We start from the raw sequence: 18,922 nt of genomic DNA, 5'->3' as shown, positions 1-18,922 counted from the left end.
AACAGTCAATTATTGCATTTTTTTGGTGGCCTTTATCTGGCTCCAAAGCTTTGTCGTCTACGTTCTACGGAGCGAGTTCCTGGTTTTACTTTCCAAATGAAAACGGCCATTTTAGCCCTTTGTAGCCGAAGTAGCTCAGTTGGGAGAGCGTCAGACTGAAGATATGAAGGTCCCTGGTTCAATCCCGGGTTTCGGCAAAGACTACTATGAATTGTGGATGTTTGTCGAGAGAGAAACACAGCCCTTTGTAGGAAAGTGAACTGGTAAAAAGGAATTATCTCAAAAAACCTAGAATATCAAGAGAGAAACACAGCCCATGGTAGGAAAGTAAACTGGTAAAAAGGAATTATCTCAAAAAACCTAGATTAATGAAAGCACAGGAGGCTTCTTCCTCAGCTACAACAGTCAATTATTGCGCTTTTGTGGCCTTTATCTGGCTCCACAGCTTTGTCGTCTACGCTCCACGGAGCGAGTTCCTGGTTTTACTTTCCTAATGAAAACGGCCATTGTAGGCCTTTGTAGCCGAAATAGCTCAGTTGGGAGAGCGTCAGACTGAAGATCTGAAGGTCCCTGGTTCAATCCCGGGTTTCGGCAAAGACTACTATGAATTGTGGATGTTTGTCGAGAGAGAAACACAGTCCTTGGTAGGAAAGTGAACTGGTAAAAAGGAATTATCTCAAAAAAGCTAGATTGTCAAGAGAGAAACACAGCCCATGGTAGGAAAGTGAACTGGTAAAAAGGAATTATCTCAAAAAAACTAGATTAATGAAAGCACAGGAGGCTTTTCCTCAGCTACAACAGTCAATTATTGCGCTTTTGTGGCCTTTATCTGGCTCCACAGCTTTGTCGTCTACGCTCCACGGAGCGAGTTCCTGGTTTTACTTTCCAAATGAAAACGGCCATTTTAGGCCTCCGTAGCCAAAATAGCTCAGTTGGGAGAGCGTCAGACTGAAGATCTGAAGGTCCCTGGCTCAATCCCGGGTTTCGGCAAAGACTACTATGAATTGGGGATGTTTGTCGAGAGAGAAACACAGCCCTTTGTAGGAAAGTGAACTGGTAAAAAGGAATTATCTCAAAAAAGCTAGATTGTCAAGAGAGAAACACAGCCCATGGTAGGAAAGTGAACTGGTAAAACAGAATTATCTCAAAAAACCTAGAATATCAAGAGAGAAACACAGCCCATGGTAGGAAAGTGAACTGGTAAAAAGGAATTATCTCAAAAAAGCTAGATTGTCAAGAGAGAAACACAGCCCATGGTAGGAAAGTGAACTGGTAAAACAGAATTATCTCAAAAAACCTAGATTGTCAAGAGAGAAACACAGCCCATGGTAGGAAAGTGAACGGGTAAAAAGGAATTATCTCAAAAAACCTAGATTAATGAAAATACAGGAGGCTACAACAGTCAATTATTGCATTTTTTTGGTGGCCTTTATCTGGCTCCAAAGCTTTGTCGTCTACGTTCTACGTAGCGAGTTCCTGGTTTTACTTTCCTAATGAAAATGGCCATTTTAGCCCTTTGTAGCCGAAATAGCTCAGTTGGGAGAGCGTCAGACTGAAGATCTGAAGGTCCCTGGTTGAATCCCGGGTTTCGGCAAAGACTACTATGAATTGTGGATGTTTGTCGAGAGAGAAACACAGCCCTTGGTAGGAAAGTGAACTGGTAAAAAGGAATTATCTCAAAAAACCTAGATTGTCAAGAGAGAAACACAGCCCATGGTAGGAAAGTGAACTGGTAAAAAGGAGTTATCTCAAAAAAGCTAGATTGTCAAGAGAGAAACACAGCCCATGGTAGGAAAGTGAACGGGTAAAAAGGAATTATCTCAAAAAATCTAGATTGTCGAGAGAGAAACACAGCCCTTGGTAGGAAAATGAACGGGTAAAAAGGAATTATCTCAAAAAACCTAGATTGTCAAGAGAGAAACACAGCCCTTGGTAGCAAAGTGAACGGGTAAAAAGGAATTATCTAAAAAAACCTAGAATATCAAGAGAGAAACACAGCCCATGGTAGGAAAGTGAACTGGTAAAAAGGAATTATCTCAAAAAACCTAGATTAATGAAAGCACAGGAGGCTTCTTCCTCAGCTACAACAGTCAATTATTGCGCTTTTGTGGCCTTTATCTGGCTCCACAGCTTTTTCGTCTACGCTCCACGGAGCGAGTTCCTGGTTTTACTTTCCTAATGAAAACGGCCATTGTAGGCCTTTGTAGCCGAAATAGCTCAGTTGGGAGAGCGTCAGACTGAAGATCTGAAGGTTCCTGGTTCAATCCCAGGTTTCGGCAAAGAATACTATGAATTGTGGATGTTTGTCGAGAGAGAAACACAGCCCTTGGTAGGAAAGCAAACTGGTAAAAAGAAATTATCTCAAAAAACCTAGATTGTCAAGAGAGAAACACAGCCCATGGTAGGAAAGTGAATGGGTAAAAAGGAATTATCTCAAAAAACCTAGATTAATGAAAACACAGGAGGCTTCTTCCTCAGCTACAACAGTCAATTATTGCGCTTTTGTGGCCTTTATCTGGCTCCACAGCTTTGTCGTCTACGCTCCACGGAGCGAGTTCCTGGTTTTACTTTCCAAATGAAAACGGCCATTTTAGGCCTCCGTATCCAAAATAGCTCAGTTGGGAGAGCGTCAGACTGAAGATATGAAGGTCCCTGGTTCAATCCCGGGTTTCGGCAAAGAATACTATGAATTGTGGATGTTTGTCGAGAGAGAAACACAGTCCTTGGTAGGAAAGTGAACTGGTAAAAAGGAATTATCTCAAAAAAGCTAGATTGTCAAGAGAGAAACACAGCCCATGGTAGGAAAGTGAACTGGTAAAACAGAATTATCTCAAAAAAGCTAGATTGTCAAGAGAGAAACACAGCCCATGGTAGGAAAGTGAACGGGTAAAAAGGAATTATCTCAAAAAACCTAGATTAATGAAAATACAGGAGGCTACAACAGTCAATTATTGCATTTTTTTGTGGCCTTTATCTGGCTCCAAAGCTTTGTCGTCTACGTTCTACGTAGCGAGTTCCTGGTTTTACTTTCCAAATGAAAACGGCCATTTTAGCCCTTTGTAGCCGAAGTAGCTCAGTTGGGAGAGCGTCAGACTGAAGATATGAAGGTCCCTGGTTCAATCCCGAGTTTCGGCAAAGACTACTATGAATTGTGGATGTTTGTCGAGAGAGAAACACAGCCCTTTGTAGGAAAGTGAACTGGTAAAAAGGAATTATCTCAAAAAACCTAGAATATCAAGAGAGAAACACAGCCCATGGTAGGAAAGTGAACTGGTAAAAAGGAATTATCTCAAAAAACCTAGATCAATGAAAGCACAGGAGGCTTCTTCCTCAGCTACAACAGTCAATTATTGCGCTTTTGTTGCCTTTATCTGGCTCCACAACTTTGTCGTCTACGTTCCACGGAGCGAGTTCCTGGTTTTACTTTCCAAATGAAAACGGCCATTTTAGCCTTTTGTAGCCGAAATAGCTCAGTTGGGAGAGCGTCAGACTGAAGATCTGAAGGTCCCTGGTTCAATCCCGGGTTTCGGCAAAGACTACTATGAATTGTGGATGTTTGTCGAGAGAGAAACACAGCCCTTTGTAGGAAAGTGAACGGGTAAAAAGGAATTATCTCAAAAAACCTAGATTGTCAAGAGAGAAACACAGCCCATGGTAGGAAAGTGAACGGGTAAAAAGGAATTATCTCAAAAAATCTAGATTGTCGAGAGAGAAACACAGCCCTTGGTAGGAAAAGGAACGGGTAAAAAGGAATTATCTAATAAAACCTAGATTGTCAAGAGAGAAACACAGCCCTTGGTAGCAAAGTGAACGGGTAAAAAGGAATTATCTAAAAAAACCTAGATTGTCAAGAGAGAAACACAGCCCATGATAGCAAAGTGAACGGGTAAAAAGGAATTATCTCAAAAAACCTAGATTGTCAAGAGAGAAACACAGCCCATGGTAGGAAAGTGAACTGGTAAAAAGGAATTATCTCAAAAAACCTAGATTAATGAAAGCACAGGAGGCTTCTTCCTCAGCTACAACAGTCAATTATTGCGCTTTTGTGGCCTTTATCTGGCTCCACAGCTTTGTCGTCTATGCTCCACGGAGCGAGTTCCTGGTTTTACTTTCCTAATGAAAACGGCCATTTTAGGCCTTTGTAGCCGAAATAGCTCAGTTGGGAGAGCGTCAGACTGAAGATCTGAAGGTCCCTGGTTAAATCCCGGGTTTCGGCAAAGACTACTATGAATTGTGGATGTTTGTCGAGAGAGAAACACAGTCCTTTGTAGGAAAGTGAACTGTTAAAAAGGAATTATCTCAAAAATCCTAGATTAATGAAAGCACAGGAGACTTCTTCCTCAGTTACAACAGTCAAATATTGCACTTTTGTGGCCTTTATCTGGCTCCACAGCTTTGTCATCTTTTTTTTCCACGGAGCGAGTTCCTGGTTTTACTTTCCAAATGAAAAAGGCCATTTTAGCCCTTTGTAGCCGAAATAGCTCAGTTGGGAAAGCGTCAGACTGAAGATCTGAAGGTCCCTGTTTCAATCCCGGGTTTCGGCAAAGAATACTATGAATTGTGGATGTTTGTCGAGAGAGAAACACAGTCCTTGGTAGGAAAGTGAACTGGTAAAAAGGAATTATCTCAAAAAACCTAGATTGTCAAGAGAGAAACACAGCCCATGGTAGCAAAGTGAACGGGTAAAAAGGAATTATCTCAAAAAACCTAGATTAAAGAAAATACAGGAGGCTACAACAATCAATTATTGCATTTTTTTGGTGGCCTTTATCTGGCTCCACAGCTTTGTCGTCTACGTTCCACGTAGCGAGTTCCTGGTTTTACTTTCCAAATGAAAACGGCCATTTTGGCCCTTTGTAGCCGAAATAGCTCAGTTGGGAGAGCGTCAGACTGAAGATCAGAAGGACAATCCCGGGTTCCGGCAAAGACTACTATGAATTGTGGATGTTTGTCGAGAGAGAAACACAGCCCTTTGTAGGAAAGTGAACGGGTAAAAAGGAATTATCTCAAAAAACCTAGATTGTCAAGAGAGAAACACAGCCCATGGTAGGAAAGTGAACGGGTAAAAAGGAATTATCTCAAAAAATCTAGATTGTCGAGAGAGAAACACAGCCCTTGGTAGGAAAAGGAACGGGTAAAAAGGAATTATCTAATAAAACCTAGATTGTCAAGAGAGAAACACAGCCCTTGGTAGCAAAGTGAACGGGTAAAAAGGAATTATCTAAAAAAACCTAGATTGTCAAGAGAGAAACACAGCCCATGATAGCAAAGTGAACGGGTAAAAAGGAATTATCTCAAAAAACCTAGATTGTCAAGAGAGAAACACAGCCCATGGTAGGAAAGTGAACTGGTAAAAAGGAATTATCTCAAAAAACCTAGATTAATGAAAGCACAGGAGGCTTCTTCCTCAGCTACAACAGTCAATTATTGCGCTTTTGTGGCCTTTATCTGGCTCCACAGCTTTGTCGTCTATGCTCCACGGAGCGAGTTCCTGGTTTTACTTTCCTAATGAAAACGGCCATTTTAGGCCTTTGTAGCCGAAATAGCTCAGTTGGGAGAGCGTCAGACTGAAGATCTGAAGGTCCCTGGTTAAATCCCGGGTTTCGGCAAAGACTACTATGAATTGTGGATGTTTGTCGAGAGAGAAACACAGTCCTTTGTAGGAAAGTGAACTGTTAAAAAGGAATTATCTCAAAAATCCTAGATTAATGAAAGCACAGGAGACTTCTTCCTCAGTTACAACAGTCAAATATTGCACTTTTGTGGCCTTTATCTGGCTCCACAGCTTTGTCATCTTTTTTTTCCACGGAGCGAGTTCCTGGTTTTACTTTCCAAATGAAAAAGGCCATTTTAGCCCTTTGTAGCCGAAATAGCTCAGTTGGGAAAGCGTCAGACTGAAGATCTGAAGGTCCCTGTTTCAATCCCGGGTTTCGGCAAAGAATACTATGAATTGTGGATGTTTGTCGAGAGAGAAACACAGTCCTTGGTAGGAAAGTGAACTGGTAAAAAGGAATTATCTCAAAAAACCTAGATTGTCAAGAGAGAAACACAGCCCATGGTAGCAAAGTGAACGGGTAAAAAGGAATTATCTCAAAAAACCTAGATTAAAGAAAATACAGGAGGCTACAACAATCAATTATTGCATTTTTTTGGTGGCCTTTATCTGGCTCCACAGCTTTGTCGTCTACGTTCCACGTAGCGAGTTCCTGGTTTTACTTTCCAAATGAAAACGGCCATTTTGGCCCTTTGTAGCCGAAATAGCTCAGTTGGGAGAGCGTCAGACTGAAGATCAGAAGGACAATCCCGGGTTCCGGCAAAGACTACTATGAATTGTGGATGTTTGTCGAGAGAGAAACACAGTCCTTGGTAGGAAAGTGAACTGGTAAAAAGGAATTATCTCAAAAAATCTAGATTGTCGAGAGAGAAACACAGCCCTTGGTAGGAAAATGAACGGGTAAAAAGGAATTATCTCAAAAAACCTAGATTGTCAAGAGAGAAACACAGCCCTTGGTAGCAAAGTGAACGGGTAAAAAGGAATTATCTAAAAAAACCTAGAATATCAAGAGAGAAACACAGCCCATGGTAGGAAAGTGAACTGGTAAAAAGGAATTATCTCAAAAAACCTAGATTAATGAAAGCACAGGAGGCTTCTTCCTCAGCTACAACAGTCAATTATTGCGCTTTTGTGGCCTTTATCTGGCTCCACAGCTTTGTCATCTACGCTCCACGGAGCGAGTTCCTGGTTTTACTTTCCTAATGAAAACGGCCATTGTAGGCCTTCGTAGCCGAAATAGCTCAGTTGGGAGAGCGTCAGACTGAAGATCTGAAGGTCCCTGGTTCAATCCCGGGTTTCGGCAAAGACTACTATGAATTGTGGATGTTTGTCGAGAGAGAAACACAGTCCTTGGTAGGAAAGTGAACTGGTAAAAAGGAATTATCTCAAAAAAGCTAGATTGTCAAGAGAGAAACACAGCCCATGGTAGGAAAGTGAATAGGTAAAAAGGAATTATCTCAAAAAAACTAGATTAATGAAAGCACAGGAGGCTTCTTCCTCAGCTACAACAGTCAATTATTGCGCTTTTGTGGCCTTTATCTGGCTCCACAGCTTTGTCGTCTACGCTCCACGGAGCGAGTTCCTGGTTTTCCTTTCCAAATGAAAACGGCCATTTTAGGCCTCCGTAGCCAAAATAGCTCAGTTGGGAGAGCGTCAGACTGAAGATATGAAGGTCCCTGGTTCAATCCCGGGTTTCGGCAAAGAATACTATGAACTGTGGATGTTTGTTGAGAGAGAAACACAGCCCTTGGTAGGAAAGTGAACTGGTAAAAAGGAATTATCTCAAAAAACCTAGATTGTCGAGAGAGAAACACAGCCTTTGGTAGGAAAATGAATGGGTAAAAAGGAATTATCTCAAAAAAACCTAGATTAATGAAAACACCGCAGGCTTCTTCCTCAGCTACAACAATCAATTATTGCATTTTTGTGGCCTTTATCTGGCTCCTCAGCTTTGTCGTCTATGCTCCACGCAGCGAATTCCTGGTTATATTTTCCAAATGAAAACGGCCATTTTAGCCATTTTTAGCCGAAATAGCTCAGTTGGGAGAGCGTCAGACTGAAGATCTGAAGGTCCCTGGTTCAATCTGGGGTTTTGGCAAAGACTACTATGAATTGTGGGTGTTTGTCAAGAGGGAAACACAGCCAATGGTAGGAAAGTGAACTGGTAAATAGGAATTAAAGTGAACCCTCGCTATAACGCAGTTCACCTTTCACGGTCTCGCTGCTTCACGGATTTGCATTCTGATTGGCTAAACAGTCTCTCCGCTTGTTCTCTACCTGTGTGTCAATAACGTTGCGGTTTAATATGTACACGTACGTAAAACAGCTTGCCAAATTTATGTTTGCAATTTCAAGTTTCTTTCTCGAAAAAACAAACCTGCACCATAGGCTTTAGAAGAAAAAAACTTTATAGAGCGGAGTCAGGATGCAGCGGCTCAGGTGCTGTTTACACAAACCCGGGTATTTTGATAAACGCATATTTTCTAACCTTCGTTTGCAAAAAAAATTAGGTGCACACAGCCCCGTTTAAAAAAAAAACACGTCTACATTGATCCGCATAAATACGCTATCAAGAGCTGTTAAATTACGCCAAGCCTGATGGTGGCAGTGTTAGAACAATGAGAATTCCACACAAGCCAATCAGAAGCCTAATAGAGAACCGCTGACAGGAAGAACTTCCGGATCCTTTTCAAGAAGAAAATATGGCGCCAGGCTCATGTGTGTAGACTGATAGCGAGACTGAGCTACTTTTACACGTTGCGCTGGACAATAAAACTGCTAAAGCCGTGAAAAATGTCTTTGTTGTTCAATACATTGTATGACTGTAATTTTCAAAATTACACAGGCGAGTATAGCTCTCAACAACAGAAATGCTGCTAGTACCTCCATGCTTGCCAGATAAACAATGGACGGAGAGAATGGCGTTTTCACGCTAGCATCCTGGCAACATGGCGGATAGGGGCGGGGCTCTGTACTATGACGACAACTCCTCATTCCATTCCAAAACTCCGTTTTTGTCTCTTTCAACCAGTTTACACACAAACGCTAAACGGAGTTTTTAAAAAATCTCCACTTTTGCCGGAGTTTTTTTTCAGCTTCATTTTCGGAGGAAAAAACTCCATTTGTGTATAAACGAAAGGCACAAACGAAGGGAAAGGTCTTCGTTTATCAAAATACCCGGGTATGTGTAAACAGCACCTCAGTCAGAAGAGCAGTGAAATACACGTGAGTCACTATTTGTCCTACTGTATTTTTTTTTCATAATCATTTTTATTTTTCTCTAGTTCTAATTCAATGACTCGGGTCGCGGTCTCCGCAATTTGAAGCCTTCAGTTCGTATTGATGATTAAAATGATTATTTTACAGTGTTCTACAATGAAGAAAGTCAAAAAGAAAACAACGCCACTGTCAAGATCAGGAACACTGTCATCAATGATGCTGCTGCAGTATCTGGAAGATGAAATGCTTCGTGTATTTCTGTGTTTCACGAAGTTCGTGAGCCAAGACAATTCAGTCAATAGAGTGAAGGTCTGAAGCCCCCGGCATCACCACTTGGAGTCGCTGCCCTCTTCTTTGCCTTCACGTATCTGTCCCATAGCTTCTTCCACACATTCTTACAGAACTCTCCTTCTTTCCCCAAAGTTCTGCCAATCTCTGTGCACCAGTTTTGGGACTGTGCTCTTTCACTGCAGTTTCGTACAGGTGCCTGTACAAACGCACCTCTTGACTGAGCCTGGTCTCAGATTGATCCATCCGGTTTGTCGTTCTCGGCGCAGCCAAGTTACAAATAGAGAGAGAGAAGCGCAGGGGGCATGTCCCATAGTGAGATACCTCACTCGTGTTTCAGAGAACCGGGGTTAATTTCTTAACCTATAGTTCATGCACGATATTGCTAGTATGGGATGTCATACAGCTTCATGTCAAAAGAGGCGAACTATCCCTTTAAAGCAGCTCCGAGAAAGCCGAAGTTTTTGTGTTTTTTTATCATGTTTTGTCCGTGTGTCCTTTGCTATGTTATTTTGGGGGTTTACCGAGGGTTTCCCCTTTTATTTTATTTATTTTATTTCTACGTTTTTACATTTTACATCTGTTCATAATTTTCATTCATATTTATATGTAAATATTAGCATTTTTGCTCAATAGCTTCCAGGTCATGTGATCAATTGACTCCAAATCAGTTTGGGATCATGTAACTACACTGGCTGCATGAGGTAAACCTTTTATTTTTATATTTTAGATCTGTTCATATTTTTATTAATATGTATATGTAAATATTAGCATTTTTGCTCAATAGCTTCCAGGTCATGCGATCAATTCACTCTAAATCAGTGTGGGATCATGTAACTACACTGGCTGCATGAGATACGCCTTTTATTTTTACAATTTAGTTCTGTTCATAATTTTTATTAATATTTATATGTAAATATTAGCATTTTAGCTCAATAGCTTCAAGATAACGTGATCAATTGACTCCAAATCAGTGTGGGATCATGTAACTTCACTGGCTGCATGAGATACACCTTTTATTTTTACAATTTAGTTCTGTTCATAATTTTTATTATATGTAAATTTTAGCCTTTTTGCTCAATAACTTCCAGGTCATGTGATCAATTGACTCCAAATCAGTTTGGGATCATGTAACTACACTGGCTGCATGAGGTAAACCTTTTATTTTTATATTTTAGATCTGTTCATATTTTTATTAATATGTATATGTAAATATTAGCATTTTTGCTCAATAGCTTCCAGGTCATGTGATCAATTGACTCCAAATCAGTTTGGGACCATGTAACTACACTGGATGCATGAGGTAAACCTTTTATTTTTATATTTTTGATCTGTTCATATTTTTTATTAATATTTATATGTAAATATTAGCATTTTTGCTCAATAGCTTCCAGGTCATGCGATCAATTCACTCTAAATCAGTGTGGGATCATGTAACTACACTGGCTGCATGAGATACACCTTTTATTTTTACAATTTAGTTCTGTTCATAATTTTTATTAATATTTATATGTAAATATTAGCATTTTAGCTCAATAGCTTCAAGATAACGTGATCAATTGACTCCAAATCAGTGTGGGATCATGTAACTTCACTGGCTGCATGAGATACACCTTTTATTTTTACAATTTAGTTCTGTTCATAATTTTTATTATATGTAAATTTTAGCTTTTTTGCTCAATAACTTCCAGGTCATGTGATCAATTGACTCCAAATCAGTTTGGGACCATGTAACTACACTGGATGCATGAGGTAAACCTTTTATTTTTATATTTTTGATCTGTTCATATTTTTTATTAATATTTATATGTAAATATTAGCATTTTTGCTCAATAGCTTCCAGGTCATGCGATCAATTCACTCTAAATCAGTGTGGGATCATGTAACTACACTGGCTGCATGAGATACACCTTTTATTTTTACAATTTAGTTCTGTTCATAATTTTTATTATATGTAAATATTAGCCTTTTTGCTCAATAACTTCCAGGTCATGTGATCAATTGACTCCAAATCAGTTTGGGATCATGTAACTACACTGGCTGCATGAGATACACCTCTTGTTTTTACATTTTAGTTCTGTTCATATTTTTTATTAATATTTAAATGTAAATATTAGCATTTTTGCTCAATAGCTTCTCGATAACGTGATCAATTGACTCCAAATCAATGTGGGATAATGTAACTACACTGGCTGCATGAGATACACCTTTTATTTTTACGTTTTATATCTGCATATAACGCTGCAGTCGTCCTCTCCGTGTGTTTACTGTAAAGTCTGCAATACGAGTGCACTTGAAATGTTGGAGTGTTTTGCGAATGTCTGTCGAATATCCAACTTAAAACTAACTTCACTGAAGTGGTGCATTCTAATACCCCTCGTAAAATACCCTACACATTAATAAAAGCCGAAATTAATCTCTGGATTACTCAGCTTTTATGAGCCCATTAGGACTCTGCTCCCTTTGGCACATCCCTTCCGTGCAATAGATGGCAGCACCTTACAACAGCAATTATTAGAAATAACAACGTTACAAAGTTTGTAAGTTACCACCAGGTAAAGTTCACATAATGGCAGCGCGGTAGAATATAGACCGAACTCAATTAAGTTCATGAAATCTGCCGCAGTAAAACAGAAAATACTTGACAGAAATCTGTAGTCTTTGTCTTGTCATATTTATGAGGTCATTTTTTTTATTTGACTGAGGCTCACACTACCATTCTCCAATGTCTCTGACATGCTCCAACACCTTGCAACCTGCTTTTATCTTGCTTATCTTACTTGGTGCAACAGCACAAGCCACGACTCAGTCCTGCAATGGCAGCATTTGACAAAGTGTTGAGGTGTGACTGGGGTTGGTGTGTATCCTGGTAAGACATCTTGCAAAAGGTCTTTAAGCAAATATTCCTGAGCCCTCTGAGGGTTGTTATTATCAGTATAATTTACATCTGTTCTAATGAATAATGAGCCACAATCAGCACTTAATTTTGGGGGAAATGGAACATGTGATTTAGTCAATGTAGCTATTGTTCAGGTTGTGTATAGACCCATGCTATTTATTACTCTACCAGAAAATATTACTTTCCTCACATTGTATTAAAATGGTCTTTTAAGACATTAATTACTTGTGTAAAAAGAAAAGAAAAAAACAGGTTAGTATATGGCAAGATAGTGTGCTTGACCAGACATATCACAGCTTTTGAACTCTATGTACATTACTACGTCATTTTATTTAAATAATAAATACTGGATGGGCGGACGTTCACACATACTCAACTCCAATTTTGGCGTATTTGCGATGGCGTCACAGTTTTAATCTCTCCAACAGCTATATTTCCGATAGTTCATGAAGGTAACATTTAGAATGTGCGCATGCGCACTGGCTTCTGTGACTACCACCCCGGCTTCGACCTGTGCTTCCGTCGCCATCCTCCTTTCCGAACTGAGCGGTGACAGAAACCTGCACTTGAAACATGAGTTTCACCGTTGAAGAGAGGGGAAACCCGAACTCCCTGAGCTACCGCTTGTTCTTCAGTAAGTAGAGAATGAGTAGAAATAAAGTTTTGTATTTACCTGCTGCCGTGACTGCTATACACAACAGGCCAGACGTAGCCTCCCACGTGTCACTAATTCATTTATTCTTATCAATGAATTAATTCCAGCTGGTGCGTTTCGTTATGTGAATTACAACGTGGACGTGCATACTTTGAATTTGAAATAAAAACCCGGGTCCCCACATTGGTTGGATTTTTCACTGGGGTTTTCCTTCGTTCTTTTAAGTTGTAGGGAATAGATCTTCGGTTATTGTCGTGTTACACCAAGTCGGGTGGTGTCGGTTTTGTTTTAAACGTGTCTCATCCTCGTCTTTGATTGAACTTGGCCAAAGAAAGTTAATCTTTTTTATTCTGAAAGTATCTCACGGTGCTAAAACACGTCACCCAGACGCCTAGAGCGGTGAGTCAACGCCTTCTGCATAATAAAACTATTGATACATTGCCCCGGGACAAAGTGCTCTTACTAACTTGGTACACTTGTTTTTCTATAATCATGTACCATTTTTCAGTGTTTAACGTTGTTGCTCTCTCAGTATCTATTGCTCCAGTCAGTAGCTTTAAACTATGAGGTATTTAAGTGTCAGGTCTGTCAGAATAGGTCGTTGCATCACCATCAAAATGAAAATGAATACAATTTTAGCTCATTCCATTAGTAATAAGTGCAACAGTAGCCTTTGTGAAGTGTTGGCTTTTAATCTAAACTCTCATTGCCTTTTATGTTATTGTTCTTGGTCATTGAGCAATGAGATCAAACTACATCAACTGTAATCTGTGGGGTTAATTTGGTCAAAAGTGAAAGATGTTCCTAGTGGGATATCCCCTGTGTGGATGACACAAGAGAGGTCAACTGCAGCTCTTATCTGCCTCTCGTACTCATATAGTTTCTCATGTGATTGTTTTCCAGAGAATGCTGAGGGAAAGTACATCTCACCATTCCATGACATACCAGTATATGCCGATGAGAGTCAAGTAAGAAAGCATTTTTTCTATACCCCAATGGTTAAGTGAATATGTGTGTATCCTTTTAAATCTGTTCTCTGATTAAGTTCCACCTGCTGTACAGCCAGAGGCAGTTTTGTAGCTTCGCTATCTCAGTTACCATTTAGATTTGTAATTTTTTTTTTTCCAGTTGATACTCTGCAGAAACGCAAGGTCACAGTCCGTTTGAGAGGCAGTGACCTTTGCACTTTACTCTCTCAGTGCTCTGTCAATATGTGTCATGATTGCAGTGGAATATCTTCTTTTTTCTTATTTTTTTTTTAAACGGTTAATCCTGCTTCCATTTGGAAAATGTCAGGAAGTGTTTAGAAATGCATTAGGTACAGAATAAAGGACTGTTAGAAGTTTGCTTTGACTGATTTCTCTCTCTTATAGAACATCTTTCACGTGGTGGTTGAAGTACCGCGCTGGACAAATGCAAAGATGGAGGTGAGGCTCTCCTCCTCCATTTACTGTTTGGTTTTGGATCGGACTTTAGCAGGTTTGACTTCTGTTTGACCAAAGTGTATTAAGTTTTTTTTTTTTTAATAGGATAAAGTGCAAAACAATAAGCAGTCATGAGAGTTCATGTGGTGACCCAGTGCAAACCTCTATCAGTACCTTATCAGGTGGGGACTATTAAGACATGACGCTCGTGCCCCACCCAAACCTACCCAGGTGCAAAACTATAGGTAAAAAAAAAAAAGCACCTTGTACATTTACTCAAGTACTCCACTTAAAAATGAACATTATGAGGTGCATTATGTACATTATTTTTCTATTTTCTCCTACTTTAAAATTGTGTCGCCCATCTTGTACTTTTTAACTCTACTTGACAAAAGTTGCTACAAGTTCCTTTGGAGATTTGGTTCTATGGAAAGTTGCTCCTTCACCCTTATTGGTTTTAAGTAATGAACACATTAATGCGTGGATAATTATAATTTAACAATGTGATACAAATAATTCTTAAATATCCCATTCTGCATAAGGACTGCTTTTATTTTTGATACTTTAATAATAATAATCAAAGTGTTTTTATTGATTTTTCCATACAAACAACAGGACCCAAGATACACACACAAATATCTGTCGCAACTACAGACAGAGAACAATAAGACAAATCACCTCATACAAAACATCAAACATACCACCACCCATGTGGCCCAGACACTCTAAAATAAATAAACAAATAGAAAATAACAACAATAATACAATAATAATAAAAATAAAAACATGGATTTTAAAGCAAAAAAAGAATAATAAAAAAAAGGGGGGGAAGGTATGTTGGAGCAGAGGAGAGCTCCTGTTCAAAATGAGAAATAAAAGGCTGCCAGATCTTAGAGAATCAGTTTGTATTGCCCTGCAGCGTATATCTAAGGCAGGGATGTCCACATCCGGTCCGCGAGGGCCGCTGTCCTGCAGGTTTTAGATGTTTCCCTGCTTCAACACACCTGATTCAGATCAGTGCATCATTAGTAGGCTGCTGCAGAACTTAACAATCTTTTGAAGAGATCCATTTCATCTGAATCAGGTACGTTGAAGCAGGGAGACACCGAAAACCTGCAGGACAGCGGCCCTCGAGGACCGAATTTGGACATCCCTGATCTAAGGTGTTCTAATTTAAGGTGTGCCATCACCTCCTCCATCCAGCGTTTGTGGGATGGTGGTGTTGCCTTTATCCAATTAAATAAGATCAATCTCCTGGCCAACAATGAAGAGAATGCAACTGCTTTCCCTTGAGTGATCGTTAGTTGTGCTTCTCCTGGTGCCACACCAAAGATGGCTGCCAGAGGGTCAGGCTCTACATTTTTCTTATAAATGGATGAGTAAGTTCTGAAAATTTCAGTCCAGAAGTCTTTCAGTCTGGGACAGGTCCAGAACATATGGCATATGTTAGCTGGCACCTGTTTACATCTAGGGCAAGTCGGATCAGCCCCCTGATAAATTCTCGCCAGTTTCTCCCTTGAAAAATGAAGTCTGTGTAACACCTTGAACTGTATCAAACCGTGTCTAACACATACAGAAGACGAGTGTATTAGTTCGACTGCCCGTCCCCAGTCAGCCTCTGATATGTCAACCCTAACTCTTCCTCCCATTTCCTCTTCATGTATTCAAGAGACGGGGACGCCACCTTCTGAATATCCACATAAATCCTGGAGACCACCCCTTTAGCAGTTGGATTTGTATCCAGTAGCTCATGTATCCAGTAGCTCATCTATCCATACATTCTGCAATAGCATGAGGGGTGAAGAGAATGTTTTCCTCACAAATTCTCGAATTTGGAAGTATCTGAGGTAGTTCGTTTTTAGGGGGATTCCATACTCCTTCTCCAATTGAGCAGCAGACATGAATACCCCATCTTTGAAAAGATTTTTAACACATTCTACCCCAGCTCTATGCCAGTCCCCAAACGCTGTACCCCCAAGGGCTGGGGAAAATAAATGATTATTTTTGATACTTTAAATGTACATTTTATGCTAATATTTCTGACTTTCACTCAGTAAAACATTTTAAAAAATGACTACCAGGACCACTGTATGTCTACGCTCTGGTGCTGCTACTTTATCTCAGTCAAAGGTCTGGGTGCTTTTTCCCAATAACATGCCTCTTACGTCTTCATGCTGCAAAATCACCTGGAATAGTGAAATATATGTTGACAATGAATATTTCTAACTTTAGTGTGATTTAAATACTGTGAACGTAAAGTATACTTGATCATACACGTCGTTCAAAATGAAAGATTTATTTATTTTTCAGTGATTTTTATCTTCAATAGTGACAGCAGTGCAATTTGTTATTTCAGATTGCTACAAAAGACGTGCTAAACCCAATAAAGCAAGATGTGAAGAAGGGCAAGTTGCGATACGTTGCCAATGTTTTCCCACACAAAGGCTACATCTGGAACTATGGAGCCATTCCTCAGGTCAGTGTTTTGTGTGTATGGTTTTGCGTAAGCGGGATGCCTATGTGCTCTCCTAAAATCTGTGCCATTGAGTGCGTTCGAGATTAACAACGGCAAACATTCAGAGGTTTTGAGTCTGCTCTCGGTTTTTTAGACGTGGGAAGATCCAGCACATAAAGATGGAGACACTGGCTGCTGCGGCGACAACGATCCCATTGATGTCTGTGAAATTGGCAGTAAGGTACAGAAGCCCTGTTTCACACGTTTATACACATTCTTACCATTCAGTTCAGTCTGTAGTACTGTTGATGCTCTCTGAGCCTATGAACTCCCTATGTGACTGATAAATTATCATAGCCAACCACTGAAATGACCCCTCTAGGTGTGCTCTCGTGGTGAGGTAATCAAAGTGAAGATACTTGGGGTCCTGGCCATGATTGATGAGGGAGAGACTGATTGGAAAGTGATTGCAATCAACGTAGAGGACCCTGAAGCTAGTGACTATAACAGTAAGCATCTCGGTTAACTCTCTTAGAGCGTATCTGAGTGCAGCATCAGCGACATCATTATCTGTTTGGTCGTCCTTGTGGATTTCAGACATCGGTGATGTCCAGCGCCTGAAGCCTGGGTATCTGGAGGCAACGGTCGACTGGTTCAGGAGGTACAAAGTACCAGATGGGAAACCAGAGAACCGCTTTGCTTTCAATGAGGAGTTCAAAGACAAGGTCTGCTTCTAATGCAACTCCTTTACTTTGTTTGTTGTGAATGGATTGAGATTAACCCTCTGTATTCAGTTTGTGTTATTTCTTTCAACCAGTTAAGCTGTTATACTGAAGGAAAATAGGGTTTTAAGGAGATTCGTCAAACTATTCAAGTTCATTTGAAAGCATAACCCTTATTCCTAGTTGAGCAATCGTGGTTTTATTTTTCAGGACTTTGCCATCGAGGTAATCAAGAACACTCACAACTTCTGGAAAGCCCTCATTTCCCAACAAACCAAAGCTGGTGAACTCAACTGGTAAACACAGCAGCTGTCTTGACTTTAGCTGAAGCACATTTGCTTTAAAAACAGATCTACTCTCACACTTAGTAATGTCTTGATTATAACTGTGCATTTCTACAAAACAGCAAAAACACATGTTTCTCAGCTGGTGACAGCCCTTACTGCTGCTCAGCAGATGAGGCCAAGGCTGCGGTTGGTGGGGTAAGATTTTGGATTTTCTACCATTTTGCAACATAACATCAGACATTTCAACACTAAGGCCTCTGCGACTGACCTTTCCCTCTCCTTCCAGACATGTCCTTGTGGAAAAGAAGAGCCTATCCCCTCATCAGGTAGCGTTTTATAAATATTACTGTCTGTAAAATTTTGAATTCCTGCTGAGTTCCACTGATTAATGTGTTTTTTATTTTATTTTATTTGCAGTTGATAAATGGTTCTACGGTGAGAAGAAGTGATCCAGTAGCTGAAAGAGTTGGAGGAAAAAAGAACAGCTTATCAGTGACTTGGACACTTGAAGATGGACCTCATGTAGATGGAAGGATAGCGGTTAGATAGCGGAGTCTCAATATCCTTGTCCAATTGTATTATTACTTATTTAACAAGGATCTCTTAAGAGATGTGCTGTCTTTGAAGTACAAGTACTGTGCCTAGTAGATATTTCTGCACTGTGACATTGAATTGCTTTAATAAAGCTTCTCTGGGTAAATTAACATCCAAGTGTGTGTTCAGTTAGTGCAGCCATTAGTATGTGGGTTAAAAAAAGAAAAAGTTTTCTCTTCTTTTTTTCAAAACTGAACTCTCGTTTTTATAATGCTGCCACCTAGTGCTCGCTGCTGGTCATTTTTCTTTTTAAATTAAGAATATTGTGCTGTGGTGTAGTGTTTCTGATCTATGTTGGGTCTTATAAATCGGTTTGATCGATACTCGTCTTTTAAGAGAACTGAAATGCAACATCGTGAAGATCTTTCTGACACATGACTGTTTCAGCAAAAAATATTTAATGTTAAAAATCTTTGTTTACAAAATCTAAGGATATTCGTATTGGGGATAATGTGTTATGTCTAGGTTTAAAGCATGTTATACATTTTTATTAGATGTTAATTATTTTATTGTGTGTTTAATTTATTCTTAGTTGTATTTTTGGGATTGTGTAAAAATCTGATATTGAATATATAAAATTGCTCTCAAAATTTGGCGTATTAGAGAGTAATGACTTGAGCTTACAACACAATACAGACTGGCTGAGAATAATACTGTAAGCAGTCAAAATTGGAGACCAATGTTTGAAAAATTAAATATATTGGCAAGTAAGTTAAAGAATCATCAAAATTCATAATTTTAAAGTGTTTCATCAAATGTATTTTTATTAACTTGATGCTTTTTTATATAAACGAGAATATCAGAGGCCAAAAACTTAAGTGGTTC

General features: G+C 39.6%; 1 protein-coding gene and 3 non-coding genes across 4 annotated transcripts; all 4 read left to right on the top strand.

Annotated features, from left to right (window-relative positions):
* The first annotated feature begins 521 nt into the window (after positions 1 to 521).
* Positions 522 to 594, top strand: trnaf-gaa (transfer RNA phenylalanine (anticodon GAA)). Its single transcript has one exon. It is a non-coding gene; the product is annotated as a tRNA-Phe (tRNA).
* A 2,865-nt stretch (positions 595 to 3,459) lies between these two features.
* Positions 3,460 to 3,532, top strand: trnaf-gaa (transfer RNA phenylalanine (anticodon GAA)). Its single transcript has one exon. It is a non-coding gene; the product is annotated as a tRNA-Phe (tRNA).
* A 3,252-nt stretch (positions 3,533 to 6,784) lies between these two features.
* Positions 6,785 to 6,857, top strand: trnaf-gaa (transfer RNA phenylalanine (anticodon GAA)). The gene has a single exon. It is a non-coding gene; the product is annotated as a tRNA-Phe (tRNA).
* A 5,590-nt stretch (positions 6,858 to 12,447) lies between these two features.
* Positions 12,448 to 18,207, top strand: ppa1b (inorganic pyrophosphatase 1b). The gene is made up of 11 exons (XM_075478347.1): positions 12,448 to 12,594; positions 13,519 to 13,583; positions 13,989 to 14,042; positions 16,396 to 16,515; positions 16,649 to 16,735; positions 16,877 to 17,003; positions 17,092 to 17,219; positions 17,427 to 17,512; positions 17,623 to 17,698; positions 17,790 to 17,829; positions 17,921 to 18,207. The coding sequence occupies exons 1-11, from the start codon at positions 12,534 to 12,536 to the stop codon at positions 17,950 to 17,952; spliced, it is 876 nt and encodes a 291-aa protein (XP_075334462.1). The 5' UTR covers positions 12,448 to 12,533; the 3' UTR covers positions 17,953 to 18,207.
* The last annotated feature ends 715 nt before the right edge of the window (positions 18,208 to 18,922 follow it).

This window comes from Odontesthes bonariensis, chromosome 2 (genome assembly GCF_027942865.1).
Source record: "Odontesthes bonariensis isolate fOdoBon6 chromosome 2, fOdoBon6.hap1, whole genome shotgun sequence".
NCBI classification, from domain to species: Eukaryota; Metazoa; Chordata; class Actinopteri; order Atheriniformes; family Atherinopsidae; genus Odontesthes; species Odontesthes bonariensis.
The sequence above is the reverse complement of the archived record's forward strand: the minus strand, read 5'-3'. Positions and strand labels throughout refer to the sequence as shown.